We start from the raw sequence: 23,771 nt of genomic DNA on the forward strand, positions 1-23,771 counted from the left end.
ATAAACGTATTCTTGGGTGAGGATTTAAAAAAAGGAAGAAAGAAAAAAATGAGCTTTGGATATACCAGAAGAAATTTTTGTCAAACCAATGTAATGCTTTGTCTTCATTGTGGGCATGTTTACATCCATGTGAGGTTATGATGATGTAATCTGGGTTTTTGGTAAATTATTATTTAAAAAAATTTTCCCTTTCACTGGGCCCCAGAGAATAGAGTGGAGTCTGGTTCCATGCTATGAAAATATTTCCAAAATCATTCCTACAGAAACAAGAAAGGACATCAGGTCAAGTCAAAGGAGAGAGATGGCCTATCCAAGTCCCCCAGTGGAACATGCCATGTCCCTGGACTCTAGGAACATTAATATGGGCAACATGCCAATGTGTTATTTTCCACATTATAATTTTCCGTTGTTTCCTCTAAATCTGGATAAAAATCCACAGCCTGGATTTAGCTGTGCTTTGAGGAACTAAGGGAAGGGACTGGGTCTCTGCTGGCCTGAGGCAGCACAGGAAGGACAATAACCATCCATGGAAGGCAGGTAAAAGGTAGCAATAAATCACCATCAGAGTTTTGGAGGGAGCAGCTGACTGGGTCATGAGTGACAACCAACACTGATTATTGGAAGGTGTGAGCATTCTTCAGAATCCTTCAAATATAATGGGGAAGAGAAGTCCATTGAAATGGTATACTTCCTAGAGACAGTCACACACAATGCAGAGCAAACTGTTGTTACATGGGCTTTGGAGGAGGATTTTATAGGAACCTCTTTATAGGAAATGCTGTCCATTGAACATGGAGATTTAACATGCTGAGTTACACCTGCTCATTCTTGTCCATGTTAAAACTGGCCTCTCCCTTACTACAGTCTATCTCAATGGGATTCAGCCTTCGTTCGCTGGAGCTTGAAGTTTTATAAACTTTTTGTGACTTACTTGACTGTTAATAAATATTTAGCATCATTGCATCTGAGCAAGATTTTGGTGGTTCCAGGGAGTGGCAAGAAGCATCTCCCCAGGGAATGAATCTGGCCCTATATTTCAAGACTAGCTCTGGTTAAATTATTCACTTGGTAAATATTTATTAAGCATCTACTATGTTCTGAGACCACAGTACTGAATAAGATGGCAACATGCCAGTCCATGATGTCAGCATGTAGTAAAAAAAAGAGACATTTTTAATCAATAACAAGTACAATCTGAGGATTGGTAATACTGGTCAATGAAGGACACATTGGTGTCTTCCTCATCACTTTTTACCCAAGAAAAAGGTCCATAAGGTAGTGGACAATGTAGATTGAGCCATGCCTCAGGAGACATGCAGGTTCTGTGACTTAACTGTCTTTAAAGCAACTTCTCCCTGGTCTCTTTTCCGATGGAAGTTTGTTTCATAGGTCAGTTGGGAGGATTAAATTAAGACAATGAATGTAAAGTGTTTAACACATTTTTGGGCATATAATGAATAATGTTAATAGTATACTTGCTTTGGGTTACTGAATTTCATCCCAGGAAGATTAGTAAGAGGAAGAGCTATGAAAGTTCTCTAGAAGAAAAATCTTTTAGGTAAAAATGGAGTATGGCTATAGGAAGGGCCTGGAAATACTGGGAAGTAATAACTTGAAAATATGTAAATAATGTTACACATCTGCCAGATGTGAAAAGATGGATGCTTTACTGACCTCTTAACCCTGGTGCAGTCAGGGTTATCTGCTTTATCAGATATAGTCCCTTCCACAGAGTTCCAGGACAAAATAGACTCAAAAACTGTACCACATGGAATCAAAAATGATATCTGATCTGAATAGGATTTTATTTATTTTTGGATTTAAAAACTCATGAATGCACATTTACAGGGCAAATTAGAACAGTCAACCACATGAACAACTGACCTCACATAATAGGTAGTTGTTATTGAAATAAAAATCCAAGTGACAGTAATAAACGCAGGCACATATGGTAGTGCATGTCAAACAACTTAAATGGAAGATGGCATGTCTTGAAAAAGTTTCTGGTAAATGCAAAAATTTGCCCGAGACAAAGACATTGATATCAGAGATACATGTGATGAGTTCAAATAAAAAGTGAAAAAGCAAAAGTAGTAAAATATTCACTATATTAAATAAATAAAATCTTAATTACTAAAAGGAATAATAAAAGGGAGAGAGTCCCTCATTCCACATCAGTATATTTTCGTAGACTGTATAACCCTAGTCAGAGTCACTGGAGCTATCAGTTCCCACTTTATCTTTGTGTCACTAAGCCTCTAGAACCTGCTCTGTGTCTGAGATGTTTCATATGTTTGGCTTCTTCCTCCCACTACTTGTTTTACGGTTCTTCCTCCTCTCCCTCCTCTCTCTCCTCTCTCTCCTCTCTTTCCTCTCTCTCCTCTCCCTCCTCTCTCTCCTCTCCCTCCTCTCCCTCCTCTTCCACTGCTTTCTCTTCCTCCTCTTTTGTTGTTGCTGTTGCCTCTTGTAGGATTGGCTGCCCTTCTGGGGGCTTTTCTTGTGCCCCTTCTGCCTTTTCTTTTGCTCCTTCTTCTGCCTTTTCTTTTGCCTCTTCATCTGCCTTTTCTTTTGCACGTTTACACATGATACACATGCAAATAGTTGCAATTGCTAATATTATGAGAAAAAGTAAAAAGAATACTAAGATCATTCTGTCTAAGATATTTTCATGTTTGACAGGATGGCTAGTTTCTTGAAATCCTGGCTTTCCTCCACTTGGCTTACCAGGAGGGCCACTGTCCACACTACCCCCATTACCTATGGTTTTACAGTCAGGGGGGGCATAGCCAACCTCACAATGGCAGTGCCTTAAGTTGTTACAGACCCCTCTCCCACCACACATTCTCGCTGGATCACAGTCATAGTTGAGTGCAGCAGAATCAGTGCAGGAGTAATTCACGCAGACTTTGTTTGGGGCGCAAGAAATGCCATGATGTACATCCCCGTCGTCAGGGATATCAGTAATGTTATAGGCATCCATGCTCCAGCAGAACTTATCTCCATGAGGAATCTGGATTAGTGTGTGAAGGAGTGGGACTGTTGGTAGTCTGTCAACCTCTGTACATACAATTTTCCCACAGAATATATTCTCATCTCTACACTGAACATATGCTGGATTACTAGAAGTGGGAGGGCCACAGTTTCCAAACCTGTCCCCTTTGCTGTTTACCAACTGGTAGCACTGTTGTGGAGCAGACGATGCAGAGGACCCAAAAATCTGTTGACATTGATGATCAGGGTGGCCACACACACCATTGACACAGTAATTTTTACCACATGGAGTACCATCTTGCTTGTAGCTATTGGGGGGACATTCCTTAGAGGTACCATTACAGAACTCTGGGAGGTCACACTCTCCCAGAGCATGACGGCATGGTGTTCCCCTCCTAACAAATTGGCATAACTGATTACAACAAGGTCCAGAGCTACACACTGCATTAGGCTTCAGGTTACATGCTTGGTCGCAGCACCGGTCATGGTGACAACTACTACCACAGTCACACTGCTCGCTATCCTCCACCACCCCGTTGCCGCAGGTGGAATCCCTCCGCAGGCGGCCTTTGTGCTGAGGGTTGTTAAACAGGCAGGCCCCTTTGTGTGCCTGCAGGAACCGGTAGAAGTAGTCAGAGCTGCAGTTGCTGAAGCCACTTTCTTTAGTGATATCTTCATACATGAGGCAGAAGCGTTTATCTCCACAAGTGCAGGCCGAGTGGTCGTGCTGAATACCCAAGTTGTGCCCAAGCTCGTGGGCCAGGAGCGCTGCAAACAGGAGGACGTCTTCATGATGGAAGGATTCAACAGCTGCTGCAAAGCCTGTGGAACAGGCACCATTGAGAAACGCCTGCCCCATACCCTGTTCAGGATGCTGTCCAACAATCATGTGGGCAACGTCATGCTTCACACGATGGAGGAGCTGCTCTTGTCTCCAGCTATTGAAATTCCTGAGTGCCACTTGCAGGTCCTCTGGGACCTCTATGGGGTCCCCCTCGGTCCAAATCTCCATTCCGGCCAGCACCACCTCTGTGTTTATTCCCCTAGTGAAGCTGTTGGCCAGGGCGATGATGTCCATCACTCTCTGGACTGTCTCACTGACGTTACTGCCCCCACATTTGGAACCGCTGGTTGTTGACCACGACAAACATCTCCACGTACTTGGTGTGTGACCACAGGTAGGATGGTGCCTGTAGACCTCCAGGCTTCCTGCTCCCTTGTTGCCTGCTGGGGGACACCACTTGGCTGTCTTCGGGAGTGACGCTGCAGGAGACTCGAGCTTGATGTGCCGTGGTGTACAGCACGTGGGCAAAGTGTTGTGAAGAGTCCATGGGCTCAATGCCATAGGACCGTCCCTCCTTAATCAGGACGCCCCTGAGGCCTGAGCAGGTGTTGACAGAAACAAAAGACCCTGGGACTCCTTCTATGTAGCCTTCATAGTGACAGTCATGTGAGACGGAAGGCCTTTCTTGTCCCAGGGTGCCATTGTGGTAGCTGAAGACTGGGAAGTTATTGACAAAATGGTCTCTCTTCACCTTCAGGTGGATCAGCTGTTTCTGGCCCTGCATAAATATCACGTAAGATACCTCTTCCACTGGGTCTTCCCTTCCCTCAACTGTCAGAGCCCCGGGGGTGACTATTTCATAGGAAGAGTAACGTGCTGATCCCAGGGCACAGTAGAAGCTTGGCAGGAAACTCAGTACCAACACCAGCATGATGCCCAACGCTACATGTGAAGATCCTGGCACCAGTACCAGCCCCAAGCCCTTCATCTGGGGAGCCTGAATTGAAGCACTCTTCTAGTCTCACACAGAAGCACTTGCTTCTTCCTTAGAGAAGGCAAGGAAGAGGCAGAGTGTCTCACAGAGGTGGCCACTGGCGTGGCCCTGGTGAATCAGTGGCTGCCGCAGGGCCTGTGTCCATCAGCACCAGCTCTCCGTGACGTGCAGACCCTCAGTCACAGGTATTAGCTCCAGGTGTCTGCTGGCTGCATAAAGGGTGGCTACTGCCGACTTCTGAGAGCTGCCGCCTACCTCTGGCTGTGTCCTTTCTAGTCTCTTTGATCTCTCTGTTATCCTTCAGATAGTGTCCTTTTCCTGTGACTCCCTTGTGCAGCATTAGCTTCAGAGATTCTTGACTGAAGTCTTTTTGACATGTGGTGATGTAATCACAAAGAAGGACTGACTGCAAACTCTAAAATGCAAGATTGTCGCTTGAGAGAGGAAACAATACCTCCATGCCTTCCTCAACTGTGCCACACAGAACACCCCACCCCCACCCGTCCTGTGTCCGTTGCTCAGTTAACTCCTAATGTTCCAGACCAGGGGGCTTGGTGATTATTGGTGGGCACACTCCATTGGCCATTCCCCCCCTCTAAAACTCTCACTCTGTAACACATGGACATCACAACTCGGGGTGATTTTGATCCCTCAGTGAGGCATTGTAGTGATGTGCACATTTCTCAGGATAGACTTTAGATAGGGCCAGAGGTTGGCTGCCCTGTGTCCCAAGATAGACCCAAATGGGGCAAGGGACAATACTCTTTTTTAAACATCATCCAAATTCAGTCTCTCAAGTTCTGTCCAGGGCCCTCTTCCATTTGTTCATCTTTTTATGCCCAGGTTCAAGATGTGATCAAGTACAATAGACTTACTTATTGAACGAATAAATGACTCCCAGGTAAGGGTGCTGTGAGGTCTCATCTGTTGTATGTTGTGTGTATGTGCTTGCTTCATGCTTTCCCTGAAGGGCTGAAAATGTCCCTAGAAAAACCCACAACTATGCTGACAAATGGCACATTCATGGTCTCAAAATGTACCTCCCTCTTCCTGCATTTTGCTGGTCAGTCCGCTCTCCTATTGTTTTCTTGCCTCATATTTCACTGAGGAAAATAAAATCAATCACAAATATTTCCACATGTAGACCATATGAGTCCACCTGTATCTAAATTTTCCTCAGACTCTGGTGGGTAAATTGTCCAATGCTCTAATCTAAGGCCAGTTCTCTTACTTTTGTGTGGGGTCTGCTTCCTTTTCAGTTTCTCATGGACTTCACTTTCCCAACTGTCCCTTCTGTCTTTTACATCTTGAACATCTGTGTATCCACTGGATCCCATCTGTTATATGCTGTAATGTCTCATTTTTATAAAATCATCCCTCTCAGCTCACCTCACTCCTCAGTCACCATCCAGCTTCTCCTGTTTCATGATGAAACTCTTTAAAAACATTGATGTATTCTGTTCCAATTTGCATCCTACGTTTTTCTTTCCTGAAATTTAAATTTGAGTTATAACACGATCAGAAAATATGAGTGAAAACATAAATATATTTTTCAGTAAATTATTGAAAACAGAACGGCTCAGCCACACAGAAAAGGACTAATGTGTTATGATTTAATTTATATGAAGTTCTTTAAATAGTCAAGCTTGTAGAGACAAAGTGAAATAGACATTACCAGAAGTTGGGGAAAACATAGTGAATGGTACTGTTTACTGAGGACAGAGTTTCAATTTGGGATGATGAAAAAGTTCTGGAAGTGGGTGGTGATGATGGTTACACAACAATGCAAATACACTTAATGTCACTGAACTATACACTTTAAAATGGTAAAGAAGGGTAATTTTATGTTATATATATTTGAGAGAGAAAGCTGTGTAAATACAACCCTGATCAAGTAATACACAGATTTACCTTCACAGAAGTTACCCATATGTCACCACCAATCACAAATCCTCCTGCTTCAGAGATAATCATGACCCTATCATTTAAAGTTCCATGTCAGTCATTTGTAGTGTGTTCAGAAAATTATGCAACTGTCACCAAGTGAATTTTAGAGCATTTCCTCACCCCTAAGTAAAACTTTGGTATCTATTAGCAGTTACACCCCATTCTCCCTTCTGCCCAGCTCATGGCCACCACTACTCTATTTTCTAGCTTGATGATTTTGTCTGTTCTGGAAACTTCATAGCAATGGAATCCTGTATGTGATAATCTTCTGTGACTGGCTTATTTCACTTACCATGAGATTTCCAAGGATTAGCCATGTGGTAGATTGTATCAGTACTTCTTTTCTTTTGGCCAAATAATATTCTTTTTATATGGATATACCACATTTTATTTTTTGATTCATCAGTTGATGAATATTTTGGTTATTTCCCAGTTTGGGCTATTATGAATAATACTGCTATGGACATGAGTTTTTGCATGGACATATGTTTTCATTTCTCTTGGGTAGGTACTTAGGAGTAAAATTGCTTGGTCATATGATAACTCTAGATTTAACCTCTTGAGGAACTGCCCAATGATTTCCTAAGCAGTTACACATTTTACATTCCTGCCAGCAATGGAATGAGGACTTCAGTCCCTCCACATCATCTCTGACATTTGTTATTGTCTATTTTGGGGGGATCCTCACCTGAGGATATGTTTTATTGATTTCAGAGGGAGGGGAAACAGGAAGAAGGGGGGTGAGAGGGAGAGAGCGACATGTTGATGTGAGAGAGAAACATAGGAGCCTTTCATATGTGCCCCAACTGGAGACTGAACTCCCAACCTAGTTATTGGGTTGGCCAAAAGGCTCATATGGTTTTTCCATAATACAAAAGACACATTTTTCATTTTCACCAATAACTATATTGATTTGGATATTTTTAGTATGCTGGGTAACTCTTGCACTGTATAATGTTGATTGTTCTCAATTAATGTCTCAATTTGATTGTTATCAACTTCAACTGGTCTTCCCGACCAAGGAGCATCATCCAGCGAGAAATCACCAGCACAAAGCTTCGGGAACCACTTTGACACATTTGATCAGTCACAGCACCTTCTCCATACACTGCACACACATATCTTTTTTTTTTTTTTGCATTTCATTTGCTTTTTTATCTTTCTTGAAATAATGAAGCATAATATGCTGAAAATGTTGAGTACCTTCTTCCATCTTCAATATTAAAGTGGCTACACAAAAATTTACCTATTTCGATGTGTTTTTTTAAATGTATGCTGATACGACAGCTGTCACAATACAATCTAGCTAAATTGTTTTGAATGAAGTTAAAAACAACTAAGCACTACTACAGCTATCTTATGGAAAACAATCAAATGAATTTTTGGCCAACCCAATATGTGCCCTAACCAGGAATCAAACCCTCAGCCTTTTAAAGGTGTGCAGGAGGATGTCTAACCAACTGAGCCACCCAGCCAGGACATGTCTGTTTTTTTACTATAACCATTCTAGTGGACATGAAGTGGTATCTCATTGTAGTTTTGGTCTGCACTTTCCTAGTAATTAACAACATTACACACCTTTTCATATTCTTTTTGGTCATTTATATCTTCTTTGCACAAATGTCTGTTTACATCCTTTGCTCTTGTAAAATTGGGTGTCTTTTTTAAAATTTTTTAAAAGACTTTATTTATTTATTTTTAGAGAGGGAAAGGAGGGAGAAAGAGAGAGAGAGAGAAACATCAATGTGCGGTTGCTGGGGGCCGTAGCCTGCAACGCAGGCATGTGTCCTCACTGGGAATTGAACCTGCGATGCTTTGGTTCGCAGCCCATACTCAATCCACTGAGCTACGCCAGCCAGGGCTGGGTGTCTTTTTAAACAAGATTTTATTTATTTATTTTTAGAGAGAGGGGAAGGGAGGGAGAAATAGATGGAGAGAAACATCTATGTGCAAGAGAAACAATGATCTGTTGCCTCTCACATGCCCTCACCAGGGCCAGGGATACCTGGCCCGCAACCCAGGCATGTGTCCTGACCAGGAATCCAACCTGTGACCTCTTGGTTTGTGAGCTGACACCCAACAACACACTGAGCCATCCCAGTCAGGGTTGGGTGTCCTTTTCTAGTTGAGTTGGAAGACTCCTTAATATTTTCTGGGTACTAGTCCCTATCAGATATGATATGCAAATATTTTCTCTTATTCTGTGAGCTGTCTTTTCAGTTTCTTGAAGGTGGCTCTTACAGTGGAGAAGTATTTCACCACTTCTGATTTATGTTAATGTGTTAAAACAGATATAACATAAAATTTACTCTCCTCTGCATTTTAAGTGTACACTAGCTGGAATTAAATACAATCATAATGTTGTGCTACCAATGCCACTATCCATCTTTAGACTCTTCTTGTAAAACTGAAACTGTATACTTATTCATCTATAAGTCCTGATTGCTGCCTTCCTCCCAGCCCTAGCAGCCACCATTCAACTTTCTGTATGATTTTGACTACTATGAGTACCTTATACAGTGGAATTATACAATATTTGTCTTTTTTGACTGGCTTATTTCACTTAGCACAATATCCTCAAGGTTTATTCATGTCATAGTAGATTGCAGAATTTAATTTCTTTTTAAGGGTTAATATATTCCATTGTATGTGCTTACAATACTTTGCTCATCCATTTGTTTATCAATGGATACTTAAGTTGCATTAATGTTTTAGCTATTGTGAATAATGCTGCTGTGAACATGGACATACAAATATCACTTCAGGACCTATTTGAGATTCTTTTGGCTATATATGCAGAAGTGGTATAGCTGGATTATATGGTAATTCTATTTTTAATTTTTTTGAGGAACCACTATATTGTATTCCACAGCAGAATACATTCCCACCAGTAGCACACAAGGGTTTTGATATTCTCCATATCCTCTCCAACACTTACTATTTTCTGTTTGTTTATTTCTGATAGTTGCTGTCCTAATGGGTGTGAGGTGGTATCTCATTGTAGGTTTTTTAATCTGTTTTTATTGTTACTCTGTTGCCATTGTCCCAATTTTCCCCCCTTTGCCCTCCGCTACCCATCCCACCCTCGGCTCCCACAGTCAGTTCCCACACTGTTGTCTTTGCCTGTGGGTCATTCATACATGTTCTCTGACTAGTCCCTTCCCCTTCTTTCTACCATTATCCCCCTCCACCACCCCATCATTGTGATTTTGATTTTCATCTCTCCAACAATTAGTGATGTTGAGTACCTTTCCTGTGCTCATAGGCTGTCTGTGTATCTTTTTTGAAGAAATGTTAATTTGAGTCTTTTGCCCGTTTTGTCAATCTGGTTGTTGGTTTTTCTATTGTTGAGGCTTAGGACTTCTCTATATATTCTGGACATTGATCTCTTAACAGATATGTGATTTGCAAATATCTTCTTCAATTGTTTGTGTTGCCTTTTTACTCTGGTTGTAGTGGTTTTGATGCACAATTTTTTTTTATTTTTAAGAACTCTGTTTTGCCTATCTTGTCTTTTGTTGCCTGTGCCTTTAGTGTCATATGTGAGAAATCCTTGCCAAATCCAAGGCCGTGAAACTTGTGCCTGTTGTTTTCTTCTAGAGTTTTACATCAAGACAAGTCCTGTGAAGGAGGACTTTCCTGGGAACTGCCAGACATGTTAATTAGTAACACCTCTATGGGGATAGGGCTTTTGAGGGAGCACCGAACTTTTCTGCCCATTCCACTGGGAACTAGGCTGCCTGTTTCCACAGCTGCTGTAGTTGTGATGATGTAGTTTTTCAAGGCTAGTGGGACCCGAGGAAAAGGATGTGGGAATAGGGCAATTAAAATTTAACATAGCTTACTGCTGTTACCAAGATTCAGCTGTTTTATTGTTTTTATTTAGTTTTTGTTTTTTTAATTTAAGTTATATTTTGTTTCTTTTATTACAACTGTCCCAATTTTTCCCCCTTTGTACCCCTCCATCCAACACCCCCCGCCACTTCCTCAGTCAATCACCACACCATTGTCTATGTCTATGGGTAATGCATATATATTCTTTGGTTACTATATTCCTTATGCTGTACTTTACATCCTCATGACTGTTCTGGGACAACCAATTTGTACTTCTTAATCCCTTCACCTTTTTTGCTGATTCCCCAACCCCTCTCCCATCTGACAACCATAAAAACATTCTCTGTATCTATGATTCTTTTCTCTTCTGCTGGTTTGCTTTTTCAAATTCAATTATTGATAGATACATATTTATTGCCATTTTATTGTTCATAGTTTTGATCTTCTTCCTAAAGAAGACCCTTTAACATTTTATATAATGCCAGTTTGGTGGTGATTAATTCCTTTAACTTTTTCTTGTGTAAGAAGCTCTTTATCTGTCCCTCCATTCTAAGTGATTGCTTTGTTTTGTAGAGTTATCTTGGTTGTAGGTCCTTGCTTTTCATCATTTTGAACATTCCTTGCCAGTCCCTCCTAGCCTGCAAAGTTTCTTTTGAGAAATCAGCTGACAGTCTTATGTGAGCTTTCTTGTAGGTAACTAACTGCTTTTCTCTTGCTGCTTTTAAGATTCTCTCCTTATCTTTTGCCTTTGGCATTTTAATTATGGTGTGTCTTGGTGTGGGCCTGTTTGGTTCATTTTGTATAGGATTCTCTGCACTTTCTGGACTTGTATTTCTATTTCCTTCATCAAGTTAGGGAAGGTTTCTGTCATTATTTTTTCAAAAAGGTTTTCTGTCTCTTGCTATCTCTCTTTTCTTTCTGGAAACCTTGTGATGTAAATGTTGGTACACTTGAAGTTGTCCTGGAGGCTCTTTACACACTATTCTCATTTTTTTGGATTCTGTTTTCTTCTTGTTGTTCTGATTGTGTATTTTTTGATTTCTTATATTCTAAATTGCTGATTTGATTTGTAGCTCCACCCACTCTGCTGTTGATTCCCTATAAATTGTTCTTCATTTCAGTTAATGTATCCTTCCTTTCTGACTGGTTCTTTTTTATGGTTTCCATGTTGTTTTTTTATGCTGTTGAAGTTTATTTGAGTTCACCTACTCTTCCCCTAAATTAATTGAGCATCCTCATAACCAGTATTTTGAACTCTGCATCTAGTAGATTGCTTGTCTCCAATTTTGTTCAGTTCTTTTTCTGGAGTTTTGTTCTGTGCTTTCATTTGGACCATGTTTTTTTTTTTTTTTTTTTGTCTCCTCATTTTGGCAGCCTCCCTGTGTTTGTTTCTATGTATTAGGTAGCACTGCTATCACTCTCTGGCTTGGAAGAGTGGCCTAATGTAGTAAGTGTCCTGTAGGGTCCAGTGACACTGCCTCCCCTATCACCAAAGCTGGGTATTTGAGGTGTGCCCACTTTGTGGTCTGTGTACATCCACCTTTTGTAGTTGAAACTTGATTGCTGTTGGCAGGTCAGTGGGAGGGATTTACCCAGGCCAGTCAACTGCAAGGACTGGCTGTGATCACTGACCATCAACCTCCAACCACCCTGGAGGATCAGCTGTGCGGGGCCCCACTGCACAGAGGAGGGCTTACTTCAGTAGGGCTCTGGTGCCTGCTGAGTTTGCCCCTGAGTGTGTTACTTGTGGAGGTGGTTGGGTGGAGGTGCTCTGACATGGTCTATAGCTGTTCACTTGGTGTACAGGCTCTGAGGCCTCCCAGAAGGTAAATGCCAAGGACAGCCATCACCTGTGTTCTGTCCAGGGCCACCTGGACAGAAGCTACAATGATATTTGCAGTTGACTTCTACTTGTGCTGGGCTTGGAGGTGCCCAAGCGAGGCCAAACTGTGAACCAAGACCAGCTGCTGCTAGTGCCAGGCCTGCAGTTACTTAAGAAAAGGTATGGGGCTCACTGAGGCCAGATGCTGCTTATTTGAGAGAATTTAGGGAAATCTGAAGCATGAGCCAAGACGAGCCATTGGAAACAGCTTGGGATAGCCCCAAAGTTCAGCAGGGTAGGCCTCAGGGAATCACCAGGGTGGAGGAAACAGTGTGAGCCAGGTTGATGCAGTCTCAGATATGGCACCCACCTGCCCACTCTGTTGAAGTAGGACTCAGAAAAGGAATAGTGGTCTCTGCCAGCACTTCTGTGTGGGACAAAACTGTCTCCCAGCTCTCATTCAGATGCCAGACACTTCAGTTCCTCGTTACATGTATCTGGTGGCTTTCAAGATGCTGCTCCAGTGCTGGAGCTCAGTGGGAGTGAGTCCAAGTAAGTCTGTGTGTGGGCCCTTTAAAAGGCACTGCCTGGAACTCTAGCAGTTTCTGTCTTCCACAGCCTTAATCCCCACTGGTTTTTACATTCAGAAGTTATGGGGACTTATCTTCTTGTGGCACTGGAACCCTAAGTTGCAGGGGTCAGGGGTGAGGCTAGGACCCCTCACACTCAAGCTATCCCTCCTGATTTTTATCCACCTTACATGGGTGTGGGACCAGCTGTTCCACTTCTTTGCCCCTCCTACCGATCTCAATATGGTTTCTTTAGTTCCATAGTTGTAGTACTTCCATTCAGGTCAATTTCTGGCAGTTCTGAATAATAGTTGTTTTACAGTTGAGTTGTAATATTGATGTGGTTGTGTGAGGAGGTGAGCCATGTTTACCCACACCATTATCTTGAACAGAAGTGTTTTTGTTTAGTTTTTTTAGATTTATTTGTTGATTTATTTGTTTGTTTATTATGAGAGAGGGGAAGGGAGAGGGAAAGAGAGGGAGAGAAACGTGGATGTGTGAGAGAGATCATGTCAATCAGATAACTCCCACATGCCCCTAACTGCAAACCTGGCCCAAAACCCAAGCATGTACCATGACTGGGAATCGAACCAGCAACCTTTTGGTTCACAGGCTGGCACTCAGTCCACTGAGCCACACCAGCCAGAGTTGTTTAACTTAAAAATTAACAAATTTGAGGTTCTATGATTTGATTAATTTATCCATACTTCCTAAAAATGTGATATTGACTATTTTTGCCATTGTTATAACAACTTTTAAGGAGCAGGCAACTTCTGGAGGACCTTATTTGAACATTTGTAAGTGTTTCCCGTTTTACATCTTAACTTTCACCTGAATCTATTTGAATGCAGTGTTTATGTATGGCTTCTTTGTTCCGTACCGTATCTAAGTTCAATTACAGTTTTTGTATGCTGCCATAGTTCATTTCTTTCCACTGCTCTACACTTATATTTCTTTGTGAGGATCTATCCAGTTGAACATCCATCGTCTGTGAACACAGGGTTCTTTTCTTTTGCAATACTCTGAAAGGGGCTTCCATGACCTTATTGTCCAGTAACATGAGGCAAATAAGCGGAAATTTTCAGGGGGTTTGCCTAAGAGTAAAAAAGCTAAGTGATAAGGTACTTAATACCTCAGTTTAACTAGGAAATAAAAAAATACTATTTCAAAGTGGCATACCAGTTTACATTTCTAATGCAGTTTACGACATTACCCACCATTCCATAGTAATGCTTGGAATTCTCAATCTTCTATAACCCATCTAAGGGGTGCATAGTGACATCTCTTTCTGGCTATACAATCTTCATTTATCTGAATTCTTATGAGGTCGAACAGCTTCAGAAATGTACTTTGATTCATCCTTTATATTTTGGCTCTACTAGAATAAGCTTTCATTCCCATTCATCCATCTAAACAGCTCCACTCCAAGTTACTAATGAATAATTCCGTACTGTGAAGTCAAATGAGCAACACTCAGTCCTCCCCTAATAGAGTGATCTGCATCATTTAAAAGAAGGGATATGTTCTGACTTACCTTTAAAAGAATCACCCTGCCTGGTGGGTGGAAAAGAGGCTACTGTGGGAGCCAGGGTCAAAGAAAGACCCTTTCAGCACTTCTGCAGTTGTCTGTGAGGAAGTTGATGGTGACTGGCAATGCACTGGAGAAATGGGGTGGTGATCAAAGGTCACATTCTGAATGTATGTGGAAGGTAAAGTCAAGAGAATTTGTGTATGGACTGGGTCCATAGTGTATAACTCTTCTAGAAACACTTTCTCCTCTTGGTCTTCAGGACAACACTCTCTCTTGGTGGTACTCCAGCTACACCGGCCACTCTGTCTCCCCTTTCTTTCTTGAATCCTTCTCATCTCACCAACATCTACACATGAAATGCCAGGGAGCTAAGTCCTCACCCTGTCCTTGGACCTTTTCCCTTCCCTGGTTATGCTCACTTCCCAGCCAGCCTCACCTAGTCCTGTAGGTCCTGAATTCCAGACTCAATCATCTTGCTGCCGGGCTGAAGAGCCAACTTGGATGTTTAATAGACATCTAAAACTGAACAAGTCCAATGCCTACTCTTTCCACATGCATCCCCACCTCAGCAAATGGAAAGTCTGTTTGTGCAGTTTCTCAGGGCAGAGCTCCTGGAGAGACATCCTTCTTTGCTTCCTTTCTCTCATACTTTACATCTGCTTCATCAGCAGATCTTTTTAGCTCAACCTCACAATATACCCACCCAGATCAGCCTCTTCTCACCACCAGCATTTCAACCATTCTGAAAGCTTCCAAGACACAGCTTGGCACACTCCAGGAATTCTTAGCTTCTGCAGCTGTCCATTGTTCTGCCCCTGCCTGTTCCTTACTTACACAGCAGATGGAGTGATCCTTCCATCTTCTCAGTTCCAGTCACTGCAAACCTACTTGGGGCAGGGTTATAATCTTTAAAAATTTTAATAGATCAGAGACTTTGCCTTATTTGATATTGTCTGCATAGTCATAGACTCAACTCCAGGCTCAATCATCTTGCTGCCGAGCTGAAAAGCCAACTTGGATGTTTAATAGACATCTCAAATGTTGATTCAGTGTTGTGACTTGATTTGAATATCTTATCATTGTAGAACATATGATTAATATCATAATCTTATTACACTGGTCATCCCACCTGATTTTATGTCTTCTTAGAATTTATTTGAGTACCCACTGTATGCCAGGCACTGCGCTAGATACAGCACACGTGCTGCCCAATTTAATCTCTCATCTGTTCTGCGAGGGGCATTCTTTGTGTGGCCATCTTAGTGTGGAGGAAACTGAGGCCCCAGAAAGTGAAGTTCCATGTCCAAGACCAATCAACCAGAAAGTAACACTTGGGATTTAGGGACAAGAATATGAAAGCCATGTCAATCAGAAGAAAGGTGACTTTCGTCTTTTAAAAGGGATTTTTTTTTTTTTATTTTGCTCTCAGGAAATTCTTCTTGGCTGGATTTGTCAGACTGGAAGAACATAAGACTCAAAGTTTACATAGCGCTCATGCTGTCAGCATCCACAGAGAAGAAAAGGGTGCTCTCAGTGCTTAGGAGAGGTGCTCTATTGTTTTCTTGTAGGCCTGAGTTGTTCCATAAAACATTTTTGTATATGCACAGTGGTTATAAAAACACCAAACATGACAATAAAGAGGAATAAAAATTGTATCTCTTCTAGAAAAATTCATGAATACACCTAACAAATTCTTACTTTAGGTGCCTTATTATACAAAATGTAAATACTTCAGTGTAGACTCTCAATAATTAGGCGATTTGCCATACTAATATCATTTTGTTGCAACTGTTTTAGTTTTCCTGTAAAGAGATTCCTGTCTGTGAGCTTTTGTTAAATCAAGACTCATCAATTACCTCAATGTTGGGATCCATTCACATTTTTAAAAACAAAGGATTAATTAATAGGCTTTGCTTCATTTGGCATATTTATTTGTATTTCTTTGGTTTTACAGTGACCTGATTTACCTCTTCATGGAACTATAGAGGACGGCTTTTAGTGGCTGAGGGGTTGGTGGAGGGCAGAGGGAGAGCCTTTTCTGTTTCCTGGCACTGGCACTCTGACTTTTTTTCTTTCTCATGTGAAAATTTTTTATTTTTCATGTGAAATTATCTGCATTACCACTCAGTTCATGATTATTAGGTGACTGAAAATGCATTACTAGAAGAAATGTTGTGGTTTCAGAGTTTATTCCTTTTGTCTCCTACAACGTTTCTTTCTGTTTCTCCACTAATTCATGAGTACCTCCAGAATTTGAGATTCTGAGAACATGTTCCATGAATAAACAAATGCATTTCTCGCTCTCAAAGTATGAATTGATAATTCTACTTAGTGGCAATGATATTTATATACCTTGTTCTATAGAAAACACACACTTGATGGTCTGTTTCAGGCTGACTCCCCCCTGTGTAGGTTCTCTCCACAAGTACCCTCAAAGAGAACCCATGTTTCACTCAATAGAGTACAGAATGGAGTGCTAGAGCAGTTTCAAGAGCCTCACTGGAGCTGTGAGAACTGAACTAAACAGGCATGTGGAAGAATAAGGTCGTTCAGTGGAAACATGACTATGCTGAAAAGCCCAGAGTGGGAAGTGGCCATGGTGTGTAAAGAGGACTGAGGCTGTTCCTGTTAGACATGCTAATATGAAGAAATGCTTGTTTTTAAAAGCCACAAGAGACAACAGTTGAAATGGACTGGACCACCCAATTGTCACAGTCTTTGAATGCCATACCAAGTTTACACTATTTACTTGAGATCATGGGGGGAGCAATGGAAGTTCCTGGACTCCAGACTGTGGGGACAGAATCAGTGTCTGGAGCATCTTAGTAAGGGTCTTAGAAAGCCCAGTTAGATGACAGCAATGAAGCAGGCATGAGGTTGCAAACCCTTGGTCTGTCATGAGTCTACCTCAATGTTCTCTTCTTAAATAATTTTTAACACATTTTCTAACTGTGAGAAGAGCCACTGTGACTTTGTTGTTCAGAAATTGATTCAAGACCTTCTTATCCTCATATTTCATTCTATCATAACCTCATAGAAGACTTTCATAATTTTATTAACTAACAAAAGTGGTATTGGACTTTTTTTTAATTGTTCTGTAGTTCAAAAATGTTAAACTTAATGTCCAGAAGTGGGGGAATATTAATTTTAAAGAGTCAGCATTTTGCCTACATTCTTGGCAGAAGTCAGTGAGCATATTTGCCCAAGGAAACACCAAAATTCTACTCTAATGTTAAGCTTTTAAACACACTAAGCCTAAAAAATATTTTAAATACATTTTAAAAAATGTTTGCATCTTGCCCTGGCAGGTATGTCATAGTGGTTTGAGTGCTGGCCTGTGAACCAAAAGGTTGCCAGTTTGATTCCCAGTCAGGGCACATGCATGGTTGGTGGGCCAGGTCCCCAGATGGGGGCATGTGAGAGGCACCTGATCAATGTAGTTCTTGCACATTGATGTTTCTCTCCCTCTTTTTCTCCCTTCCTCTTTCCCTAAAAGTAAATAAATAAAATCTTTAAAAATAATATTTTCAACCTTATAATCTAAACCTTTAGCAGAATTTCATCCTATCCTAAGGTTGGCTCTGGTTAAACACTTGGTCAACATTTTTTTTTAATCCTCACCCAAGGATATATCTATTGATTTTAGGTGGGGGCAGGAGGAGAGAGAAACATTGATGTGAGAAAGATCCATTGAAAGGTCTCCCTGCAACTCTGTACACACACAGACCTGGGATCGAACCTGCAATCTAGTTATGTGCCCTGATGGGGGATCAACTTGCAGCATTTTGGTGGACAGGACTATGCTCTAACCAACTGAGCTACCCAGCCAGTGCTTTGCTTGGTCAACATTTACTGAGCACTTATAATCAGCAGGACTCTTAGAGCTGAGCAAGATACAAGCCCACTACTCCATGATGTCAGAATGTAATGGGGAAAAAGACACTTTCACCAACAATGGCTTCACAATGTGGTCAGTTCATGAGAGAGATCAGCATCATTTGTTAGGCTTTCATTAAAGTCAGTGAGGGACAAGCCATGTACTGGGAAAGTAAGGATATCAATTGTCTTCTTGCTCATTTTTTGTTTAACTAAAGGAAAAGTCTCGTGAGGAGGTTGAGAACGTACGTTTAGTTATACCTGGGGTAGGATTCAGGTTCCATCCCTTACTAGCTCTACAGCAAAACTCTTTTATATGTGTTTCCACATGTACAAGAAGATGGTCTAATAGAGTGAGTGGGAGAATTAAATTAAAGCAATGAACATAAAGTATTTAGTGTCTTGCACAGAATTGATGTTATTATTTTACATGCTTTGTGATTTCTTGACAATTAACTATCTTCCAATGCTCTGTTTCTTTTGATTGTCAGGGGGTAATACATTAACTTAATAATGAAAATGCAAAATAAATATAATAAATAAAGTAGAAAAACAAAAAAAGAAGGAAAAATGAATACTTCCAACTAAACTCAGCACTGCACAAGTTTGCCTCTTGCCTAGGTTGCTTATTCTCCCCCATGTACTTGGACATGGGGTGATTATACCACCCTGCATCAGAACAGCCACTTCCAGAGAGTCCCAAATCTAAAGGAGTTTATAGGATATATAAATCCTAAAATGATGCTTTGTCTAAAAACTGTTATTTACTTTTTAATTTAAAATCTTTTCATGAATATACTCCACTGGGAAAATTACAACAACAAATCAAATAAAAAACTTTTATATAATGTGTAATTGTGACAGGGATTAAAAACCCTGGAAGAGATATATGTCTTACAAAGTAGATGGAAAATGGTATTCTCTGAAAAACTGGTAACTCACAAATGGCCCTGCCTTGACTGATGTGGCTCAGTGGGTTTGGGCATCATCCTGCAAACGAAAAGGTTTGAGGATTTGATACCGGATGAGGGAACATACCTGGGTTGCAGGTTTGGTCCTCAGTGGGGGCATGCGCAAAAGGCAACCGATTGATGCTTCTCTGCCACATTATGTCTCTCTCCCTCTCTTTCTACCTCCCCTCTCTCTAGAATCAATACAAGAAAAAATGTCTAAAAAATTGATAGGTATGATCCATGAGAGAAGTTTATTTAAATGGTTTCATAAAGTGTGAAAAGGAAAAATAATAAAATGTTTTAGAAATGATTTTACATATGTATATATAATCAATTGCTAAACTAAAGACAGAAGAGAACCCCTGCTCCTACATGAGTACGTTCCTACAGACTTCAGAGATCCAGTCAGAGCCACTGCAGCCATAAGTGACCACTGCACGTTTGCGCCACCAGGTCAAGTGTCAGGGTTTGCCGTACTAGGCATCTTCCTATCAGTCACTTTCTGCTTCTGTTGTTTCCTCTCTTATGCTTCCTTCCTCTTCTTGTACAGCCACTTCTTCAGTTTCTTCTACGGCCTGTTTTGAGCACCGTGAAAAATCCTTTCTAGCCGCAAGAATGATAGCAATAATTAGAGCTAAAAATATTCCAAAAAGAAACAAGGGGAATACATACACCAGATTGCCAATGGTTTTGCCATCATCTCTATTTTCACCACCTCTGCCCAAATTACCATGACCAACGCTGTGACTTTTCCTTTCATCCTGACTTGGATTTTCATCATCTGGTTTGGCAGGGGGACCACTGTCCACGCTACCCCCGTCACCTATGGTTTTACAGTCAGGGGGCGCATAGCCAACCTCACAATGGCAGTGCCTTAAGTTGTTACAGACCCCTCTCCCACCACACATTCTCGCTGGATCGCAGTCATAGTTGAGCGCAGCATAATCGGTGCAGGAGTAATTCACGCAGACTTTGTTTGGGGCGCAAGGAGTGCCGGAGTGCACATCCCCGTCGTCAGGGATATCAGTAATGTTATAGGCATCCATGCTCCAGCAGAAGTCATTTTCATGAGGAATCTGGATCACTGTGTAATGGAGTTTGATTGATGGGACCCATTTAACATTTGTACATATAATTTTCCCACAAAATATATTATCGTCAAAACACTTAACGTAACTTGACTTTGCTGAGGTGGGGCGGCCACAGTTTCCAAACCTGTTCCCTTTGCTGTTTATTGAAATGTAACAGTTTTCGGGGGCAGACTGTGCAGTGTACCCATAGAGATCTGAGCATTGACTATCAGGGTTCCTACATCGACCCCCAACACAGTAGTGAAGTCTATCACACGGTGTACCATCTTGCTTATAGCTGTCTGCAGGGCACTCTGCAGAGGTACCATCACAGTACTCTGGGAGGTCACACTCTCCCGCAGCAGAACGGCACACGTACCCCTTATTTCTCAATCGGCAACCAAAACAGCAGAGTCCATCACTACAGTCTGCATTCCCCTTCAGTCTACATGTCTGGTCACAGCACCGGTGACTGTAACAGGCAGAACCGCAGTCACACTGCTCCTCGCCCTCCACCACCCCGTTGCCGCAGGTGGAATCCCTCCGCAGGCGGCCTTTGTGCTGAGGGTTGTTAAACAGGCAGGCCCCTTTGTGTGCCTGCAGGAACCGGTAGAAGTAGTCAGAGCTGCAGTTGCTGAAGCCACTTTCTTTAGTGATATCTTCATACATGAGGCAGAAGCGTTTATCTCTGCAAGTGCAGGCCGAGTGGTCGTGCTGAATACCCAAGTTGTGCCCAAGCTCGTGGGCCAGGAGCGCTGCAAACAGGAGGGACGTCTTCATGATGGAAGGATTCAACAGCTGCTGCAAAGCCTGTGGAACAGGCACCATTGAGAAACGCCTGCCCCATACCCTGTTCAGGATGCTGTCCAACAATCATGTGGGCAACGTCATGCTTCACACGATGGAGGAGCTGCTCTTGTCTCCAGCTATTGAAATTCCTGAGTGCCACTTGCAGGTCCTCTGGGACCTCTATGGGGTCCCCCCCTCGGTCCAAATCTCCATTCCGGCCAGCACCACCTCTGTGTTTATTCCCCTAGTGAAGCTGTTGGCCAGGGCGATGATGTCCATCACTCTCTGGACTGTCTCACTGACGTTACTGCCCCACATTTGGAACCGCTGGTTGTTGACCACGACAAACATCTCCACGTACTTGGTGTGTGACCACAGGTAGGATGGTGCCTGTAGACCTCCAGGCTTCCTGCTCCCTTGTTGCCTGCTGGGGGGACACCACTTGGCTGTCTTCGGGAGTGACGCTGCAGGAGACTCGAGCTTGATGTGCCGTGGTGTACAGCACGTGGGTAAAGTGTTGTGAAGAGTCCACGGGCTCAATGCCATAGGACCGTCCCTCCTTAATCAGGACGCCCCTGAGGCCTGAGCAGGTGTTGACAGAAACAAAAGACCCTGGGACTCCTTCTATGTAGCCTTCATAGTGACAGTCATGTGAGACGGAAGGCCTTTCTTGTCCCAGGGTGCCATTGTGGTAGCTGAAGACTGGGAAGTTATTGACAAAATGGTCTCTCTTCACCTTCAGGTGGATCAGCTGTTTCTGGCCCTGCATAAATATCACGTAAGATACCTCTTCCACTGGGTCTTCCCTTCCCTCAACTGTCAGAGCCCCGGGGGTGACTATTTCATAGGAAGAGTAACGTGCTGATCCCAGGGCACAGTAGAAGCTTGGCAGGAAACTCAGTACCAACACCAGCATGATGCCCAACGCTGCATGTGAAGATCCTGGCACCAGTACCAGCCCCAAGCCCTTCATCTGGGGAGCCTGAATTGAAGCACTCTTCTTGTCTCACACAGAAGCACTTGCTTCTTCCTTAGAGAAGGCAAGGAAGAGGCAGAGTGTCTCACAGAGGTGGCCACTGGCGTGGCCCTGGTGAATCAGTGGCTGCCGCAGGGCCTGTGTCCATCAGCACCAGCTCTCCGTGACGTGCAGACCCTCAGTCACAGGTATTAGCTCCAGGTGTCTGCTGGCTGCATAAAGGGTGGCTACTGCCGACTTCTGAGAGCTGCCGCCTACCTCTGGCTGTGTCCTTTCTAGTCTCTTTGATCTCTCTGTTATCCTTCAGATAGTGTCCTTTTCCTGTGACTCCCTTGTGCAGCATTAGCTTCAGAGATTCTTGACTGAAGTCTTTTTGACATGTGGTGATGTAATCACAAAGAAGGACTGACTGCAAACTCTAAAATGCAAGATTGTCGCTTGAGAGAGGAAAGCAATACCTCCATGCCTTCCTCAACTGTGCCACACAGAACACCCCCACCCCCCACCCGTCCTGTGTCCGTTGCTCAGTTAACTCCTAATGTTCCAGACCAGGGGGCTTGGTGATTATTGGTGGGCACACTCCATTGGCCATTCCCCCCTCTAAAACTCTCACTCTGTAACACATGGACATCACAACTCGGGGTGATTTTGATCCCTCAGTGAGGCATTGTAGTGATGTGCACATTTCTCAGGATAGACTTTAGATAGGGCCAGAGGTTGGCTGCCCTGTGTCCCAAGATAGACCCAAATGGGGCAAGGGTCAATATTCTTTATTGTTATCATTTTGTATTGATCATGCTGTTACAGTTGTCCTGATTTTTCCCTTTGCCCACTTCCACCCAGAGGTCCCTATTCCCTCAGGCAATCCCCCCACCATTGTTCATGTACAAGGGTCATGTGTATAAGCTTTGGCTACTCTGTTTCCTATACTGTATTTTACATCCCCGTGGCTATTCTCTGACTACCTATTTGCACTTCTTAATCCCCTCACTTCTTCACCCATTTCCCCCCTCCCCTCGCCCATCTGGTGACGTTCTGGTAACTTCTTTTCTCTTGCATTTAAGAGTCTCTTTGTCTTTAACCTTTAGCCTTTTAATAATGATGTGGCTTGGAGTGGGCCTCTTTGCATCCATCATAATTGGGACTCTCTGTGCTTCCTGGACTTGCATGTGTATTTCCTTCACCACTTTAGGGAAGTTTTCTATTTTTTCAGATACATTTTCAATTTCTTGTAGTTTCTCTTCTCCTTCAGGCCTCCCTATGAGGCGAATGTTGGACCTCTTTAAATTTTCCCAGAGGCTGTTTATACTATCCTCATTTTTTGGATTCTTTTTCTTCCTGTTGTTCTGATTGGTAGTTTTTTGCTTCCTTATGTTCCAAATCATTGACTTTATTCTCGGCTTCATCCACTCTGCCATTGTTTCCCTATAAATTGTTCTTTATTTCAATTAGTGTATCCTTCGTTTCTGACTGGGTCTTATTTATGCTGCTGAGGTCCTCACTAAGTGCCTTGAGCATCCTTATAAACAGTGTTTTGAACTCTGCATCTGATAGATTGCTTATCTCCATTTTGTTCAGCTCTTTTTTCTGGAGTTTTGATCTGTTCTTTCATTTGGGCTATGTTTCTTTGTCTCA

At 42.4% G+C, this 23,771-nt stretch overlaps 2 protein-coding genes across 2 annotated transcripts; both read right to left on the minus strand.

Moving 5' to 3' along the window:
- Positions 1-251: 251 nt before the first annotated feature.
- On the minus strand, positions 252-5,803 carry LOC123820339 (disintegrin and metalloproteinase domain-containing protein 1a-like). The gene is given in 3 exon segments (XM_045841052.1): positions 252-257; positions 2,642-4,102; positions 4,104-5,803. Coding segments are annotated over 3 exon segments (2,127 nt in total). The 5' UTR covers positions 4,764-5,803.
- Positions 5,804-19,792: 13,989 nt separating this feature from the next.
- LOC123820355 (disintegrin and metalloproteinase domain-containing protein 1a-like) lies at positions 19,793-22,479 on the minus strand. Its single transcript, XM_045841053.1, is given in 6 exon segments — positions 19,793-21,139; positions 21,141-21,353; positions 21,356-21,592; positions 21,594-22,147; positions 22,150-22,236; positions 22,395-22,479. Coding segments are annotated over 6 exon segments (2,523 nt in total).
- Positions 22,480-23,771: the final 1,292 nt, after the last annotated feature.

Source organism: Phyllostomus hastatus, unplaced genomic scaffold (assembly GCF_019186645.2).
Source record: "Phyllostomus hastatus isolate PE091 unplaced genomic scaffold, TTU_PhHast_1.1 phas_contig_1162, whole genome shotgun sequence".
NCBI classification, from domain to species: domain Eukaryota; kingdom Metazoa; phylum Chordata; class Mammalia; order Chiroptera; family Phyllostomidae; genus Phyllostomus; species Phyllostomus hastatus.